This window comes from Leptinotarsa decemlineata, unplaced genomic scaffold (genome assembly GCF_025532065.1).
Source record: "Leptinotarsa decemlineata unplaced genomic scaffold, Ldec_3_MD MMD2_tig00026374_RagTag_RagTag, whole genome shotgun sequence".
NCBI classification, from domain to species: domain Eukaryota; kingdom Metazoa; phylum Arthropoda; class Insecta; order Coleoptera; family Chrysomelidae; genus Leptinotarsa; species Leptinotarsa decemlineata.
This window is the reverse complement of record NW_027412710.1, coordinates 505,489-511,795: the sequence shown is the minus strand read 5'-3', so window position 1 is coordinate 511,795 and position 6,307 is coordinate 505,489. Positions and strand designations below refer to the sequence as shown.

General features: G+C 34.4%; 1 protein-coding gene across 2 annotated transcripts; it reads right to left on the bottom strand.

Moving 5' to 3' along the window:
• Nucleotides 1-2,674: 2,674 nt before the first annotated feature.
• LOC111513239 (uncharacterized) lies at nucleotides 2,675-6,052 on the bottom strand. Of its 2 annotated transcripts, none has more exons than XM_074185422.1 (2): nucleotides 5,771-6,052; nucleotides 2,675-5,358 (listed from the first exon to the last, which is right to left on the bottom strand). In XM_074185422.1, the coding sequence occupies exon 2, from the start codon at nucleotides 3,933-3,935 to the stop codon at nucleotides 2,883-2,885; it is 1,053 nt and encodes a 350-aa protein (XP_074041523.1). In that variant the 5' UTR covers nucleotides 3,936-5,358; nucleotides 5,771-6,052; the 3' UTR covers nucleotides 2,675-2,882. The 2 variants fall into 2 exon arrangements, with proteins under 2 accessions (XP_074041523.1, XP_074041524.1); XM_074185423.1 differs by having other exon boundaries at nucleotides 2,675-5,327.
• Between the last annotated feature and the right edge of the window lie 255 nt (nucleotides 6,053-6,307).

Genomic DNA, 6,307 nt, shown 5'->3' with positions numbered 1-6,307 from the left:
CTGTATATTTTTTATTATTAGGTTATCAGATTTTTGTGTGTAAACAATATTACAAGTAATTCTTAAAATATCATTATTAATTGTAGTAAATGAATAAAACTGTTTATAGACACTTAATCTTCTTAAAGATACCCTAAAATAACCAATTTTCCTGGGTTGCGTCTGTCAGACGTGTGTTACTCATAGCGCACTAATTTCACGTGTTTCCAGTTGAGGGTTAAAAGAGACTGGCAACGAGATCTACTGGACTACCTGATAATGTATAACAGCACGCCTCATTCCGTAACTGGGAAAAGTCACTCTGAACTGTTTTTTCGCAGACAATTTCGTGAAAAAATCCCCACTATATTAGATATAGAATATAAAACTTTTGATGCTGAGGTGAAAGATAGGGATAAGGAAATGAAAGAGGTTGGAAAAGAATATGCAGACAGAAAAAGAAAAGCAGAAGATTGTCGCTTGGAAGAGGGAGATAAAGTTTTGTTGAAAAATAGTATTACAGAAAATAAATTGACCGCTAATTTCAATCCTGTTCCACATACAGTTATCAAGGGTGTGAAGAAAGGGGGTGATATACATGTACAGAACAGTGAAACAGGCGATGTATTGCGAAGAAACATTTTTCATTTGAAAAAAATCGAGGGACAATAGAAGGTTTGCAAAGAAAACGATCATGAGAGTTAAATACATTCTTTCAGTTAGTTCATAGTGAATGGGAGCCTTCAAATTTAATAATTTTTCTTATATTTATAATAATTATATATTATCTATTAATTATCATTATTGATTTGTTGTTACAAACTACTGGATGTAATGTTCTAACATATTTATAATATTAGGTCTTCATTAGTTTTGTGTTTTGAAAAATATATTTGAATATTTTAATATGTATTATAACTACTAGTATTATCATAATCATTATTATCATCGTTATTACAAATTACTAGAAAGAGGAGAGATGTAGTGTACTGAAATATTGTAAGAATACCAATAATGGAAATCAGAAATAAATGCACGTCTATGAACGTTATGAGATTGTATAACGCTGACTCAGTTCCCTTTGTTGGGGATGATTAAAGATTCTTTCGTTATAGAACAGCAAGCGAGAGTGGACGTGAGAAATAAATGAGAGTGTTTGATTTCATAGAGTGATCACCAGAAGATAGTTAAGAGAATAGGAGGGATCGAACATTAGAAGATAGTTATAAAAATAGGAGGGATTGAACAAATACTTTCTATGTTTTTCATCACTTTTATTTATAACTAACGTTACTGCAGTTTCGTCCTTTATGGACATTCTCAAACTTATACAATAAACTACACGTGCTTTTCCCATAAGAAATGGGCGAGAACTCATATAGCTATATTACTGCTAGCTCGTTTTCGTGTTAATTTATTATTGATTGGCATTGTCTCAGATTGTTTTTTCGTATAATTTAAATCAAATAATGTTAATTTATTAGGTGTACCACCCTAAATCGTATAGGTAATTATTCTCCAGATAATAACGTATGTGAACGTTATTTTTCAACATATAATGCAAATTGAAATTCACAAATATTCAAATCTTCACTTGATTCGTATTGAATAGTATAATAAATAAAAGACAGAAAAAGGGATAAAACCGGCATGTACCTCGATGTGAAAGTTCAGTCATCCAGTTTGCGGTTCTTGACTGTCCCCACCTCAGAACTTGTTTGGTCGATTATCCACTGGACAAATGTATTTGTAATAATTACTTAATTCACTTGTAATTCCAGCTCGAAGGACCGCATGTTCGTGTAGTGAAACAGTGATACTGGTTTTCTAACGTTTATTTCATCTAGACTTTAATCAAAGTTACAATGTATCTAATCGAAATCGAATGATGAGTCATGTCAAAGTTGAATCTACTATCAGTATTTTCTTCCTATTCCATCCCTATCTCGGGTAAATGAAGCAAACGAACTGTATCATTCCCCACCGCACTTTATTACTATTCAGAGATATGGCAATAATGTTTATGGTTGAACGAATCGAATGCAAGAGAGGCATCCCAAAGTACGAACAAACAACAAATACACAGTCCGAAATGGGGTAATAAATCACTCTATCGATTGATTTGTAATTAGATTATTACATGTTTATTCAAGGAGTTGCTGAAATCCCTTTTATAGTGTTCAATCTTTCAATTTATATCTGAACTCTGGAAAAATTATCAGATATCGATTAGGTAGGCATTCAACAATGCCTAAATCATTGAGTAGTTCACACCTAACTGTTTGAACTGTGCAGCGAATATCTCATAATAAATTTTCATTTGAATATAATTTTTTTCTGAAAACCTGTTAAACGGAACATTAATATTTATTTTATTCATCTTATTATTGAAAATATTCAACTCTTCGTAATTGAAATAACCTTTTATGAAAATTTTTGACGATGACGAAGTCCTATGTCATCAATATAAAAAATGAACATTGTGAACAAACATGAACAGCTCGTATCTGCTTCATGTTTCAGTTCAAATGCGGAATGGACATTCCATTATATCAACTGGTGATCCGACATAGATCCTGGAGAGGGGGTGTTTGACACCTATAATTAAATTATTAGAGTATTATACAATATAATACAATAGTCTTAATGAATACCAGTCACCTAAGAACAACCAAATGGATGATATGGTAATCAAACAAAATATTTCTATTATTTTTTATTCACAACCAAGTTACACAAAACTGATTAGTCAAGTTACTTACTTCCATATCTATATATCACAAATCATCATCCCCTATACATGGACCTGATATAATGTCTTCGGCCAAAACCCCATTATCAATTTGAAATGTGCCATCAAGCCTGCGACTCCTATGGAGGACAAAGTGAGCAAAAATGTGTCTCTAAATTTCTGTAGGAAACGGTCCGTCCCCTGCTATAGCCCTGATCATTCGAACATTTATCTCCTTTCTTGGTGAATTTTGAGGAGAATCGCCATAACGCCTGCGGCGCTCTTTACGTGGAGGAGACCAGAAATGCATCTTTCTCTTCCTGGAAGGTATGCCCCTACCCATGTTGCGGTCTAACTGGTTCGAAAGATCACTTACCCCCATGTGTGAATGTTTTGAATTTTCAAAAGAACTGCCCGAACGTGCATGATGCTCCCTATTTGGAGGAAACGGATTTCTCCTGGAAAAAGGTGATCCAGCATGCGGGGGATTCTGAACAGTTGTCAGCGACAATCTAGGAAAATCAAAACAAAGTTGGACGACACTGTTAGACATTGCTGTAGCTTCATCAAGCGTTGGTGTTACCGATATGTCACCAGGAGAACTCATTATTGAATACAGATTTTTTGATGTAGAAGGATCAATGGAGTCACTTTCTTCAGGGAATGAAGATTTCGCAGACTCATCATTGTCAGCCTCTGTATTGAAAATCACATCTGAAACTTCAGGTGGTGATGACGTCAGCCCTCGAACTGAATGCAAGTCGATATTGACACTACGGTCCCCTACATGAAACACCAAATTTTCGAACTTGTTATTCTCGATCAAGTTTTCAGGTGCCTCATTATCCACCATAATCATCTTCGCTCCGGGTAATTGAGGACCTTCAACGAGCACCATGAAACTTCTTGATATACCAGTACTTTTCTGGGCCCGCTTTCCATCAGTGAAATAACAATCTTTCATCCAATGGCCTCCTTGGTGACATTTGTGGCATCTATAATTTGGAGGTACACTGTCCATTCGATTGAGACCTCGAAACAAGTTCGCAGATTTTTCAATAGGACCATCCTCATCTACTTTCGGAAGTCCAATAAACTCTCCTTCACGACTCTCCCACTGTTTCGTTTTTTGAGGACTTACTGGTACTCTTGCAATGAGAAGTGATGAATTTTTTGGTATCAAGAAGTTCTCATCCATGTAAACTAATTTAGTTTGAGCATCCATTACTTGTAGTCAACATCACCGTTTTCCCCAATCCTTTTCTGTAGCATAATGGCTTTCTTCAAGTCCTTCACCGAAATATGTTGTCCATCGAATGTAATCCTTTCATGTTTCACAACTGACCTGAATTTGTAGTACACAGACATGTTTCTTTACTTGCTGTGAATTGAATGAAATGAAATGAAATGTTTCTTCTCTTCCTTCTGATTTGTTACGAGATGAACAGAATTTGTCACGATATATGGTATATCACTATCACTGAACTTTCACTGAGACTAATATGGTTAGAGAGGTTTCAGCTAATTTATACGGTCGTCATCTAGTTAATCGGCCGTCCGCATACTGATATGCCATGAAAGTGTGTGATTTATTTTGATAAAAGAGAATACGATCCAGAAATGTATATACTCCGATAACCGTTGATAACTTTTTGCATCGAATCATGATCAAATAATAGAATATTTGGAACACTTGTACTAATGACGAAAATATTGTGCTCTCTATATGCAATGTGATAATGTTTTGAGTTCCAGAACGAACTGTCTCAAGCTCTTTGGACGAAAGAGAGCTTCTTCGAATAATCAATAGTCAATACTTGGAAATAATGACTGAACAAAAAATGTCCTTCCAGAAATGAATGGACCAATCGTAAATTATCATTCCATATCAAGTTTCATAACTATTTTCATCATTGTATTCCAGTACTTGTAAATGTACCAGTAAATATTTGGGCGCCAGGTAAGTTGAAATGCCAATAGATTTCACTAATATCTTTACCAATTCTCCAACTTACCAAGAGAAAAGAAATAAAATTGACCAGCCACCATTCCAATAGATCAGTATATTGATAACGTGAAAATAAAATTAGCACAGGTTGAAAAAAACTTTTAGCATCCATGGATTTAATCGATGTGTTTTAAACAAATTCAAATCAATACTTAAAGCCAAACGGAGTTGATAACTTTCTAAGTTTCCTTATTAGTTACCTTAAACTTCTCAATAAAAAAAAAAATAGAGCCAGCTACGTATAAATCAAACTTAAATACACAAAGAGCAGGAAGTGAAGCCGCAGGTAACTCACCTTCAAGAATATTTTACAAGGATTCCGAAGTCATTTGCTGTGGGCCCAGACAGAGCGCAGACGCAGTATCACGAAAAAATAATTAACTGGATCAAAACACGACTTAATTTCCGCTTTATACAATTAACAGTAAGTTATTAATCACGATAATGTGAATAATATATGAAAAAAATATAGTCAATTTTTTTATTGTTTCAGGTACTTGCGCGTCTTCTCCGCCCCCAAGTCCAAACAACAATCTTGAATCTAAAGAATCCGCCAAGATAGGTAGTCAAAATGTTCCAGAGTGGTTGTTGATCTGGCGTGAATTCTTCCTACAGGAAAACGGTACCCCCAAAAAAAACCCTTTAAAGAAAAAAAATCCTCATTGATTTCTATTGAAATCATCCTAAGTACATAATACAAAAGTAGCATCCTTAATGACTTTAAATTAATGGGACAACACCGTAAAACAGTGATCGATATGAAAAGTAATATTTTATTTTCTTTACCTTCAATAAAAAACCACAAGTTTTCTAATATATATGATAACATGGCAAGAATCTACTGAAATTATCAAAAGTAAAAATTAATGCGCTGATTTCCAGCGGAAGAATCAATAACAAAAATAAAATAAATTATGATAGAACGTTACTATGATATTATATATTTTTATTGGCAAATTTCTAGTAACCGTATACTAAAAAAACAAATGAAAACAACAAATATTTTACACAAGACACTTTAGGTACACTCCGTCTGAATTAGAGCAACTTACCTTCCAGTTCAGAAGGGTTTCATTTACAATAAAATCCGGAGAAATACTGAAGACAAGTATTTCTTTTTCGGTTTCCACAAAATAGATTTCAGTATTTTTCCAAAATACTGATTTGAGTAAATCCCAACTCGTAATGGTTAAACAAAATCGTCTATGAACTAATCACACGTAGATCGCCCTATAATAGGAGAAAATGAAAATGAGAAAACGTCTCAAAAAAGCACAAATGGACGGAAAAGGTTGACAAAAATGGCGTACTCACGTGAGGTTCTCTGATCCCTGAATAGGGTGAAAGGGCCACAACCAAACAATAGCAATACTCTAGTACGAAACTAACAGGCACCTTTTCACTTGAAATGAAACCTTATGGAAATTAATCCTCTATGAGGTGTCTAATAGACAGATTTTCCAAAATGGTTCTTTCTGAACACACACGGAGCGAAAAGAAAAAAATGACCAAATCAGGTCGATCTGTTTCTCCTTCCCGTCCTGAGTAGGCCGGAAATTGAGATTTGGAGTCTAGTGGGAAATTATATC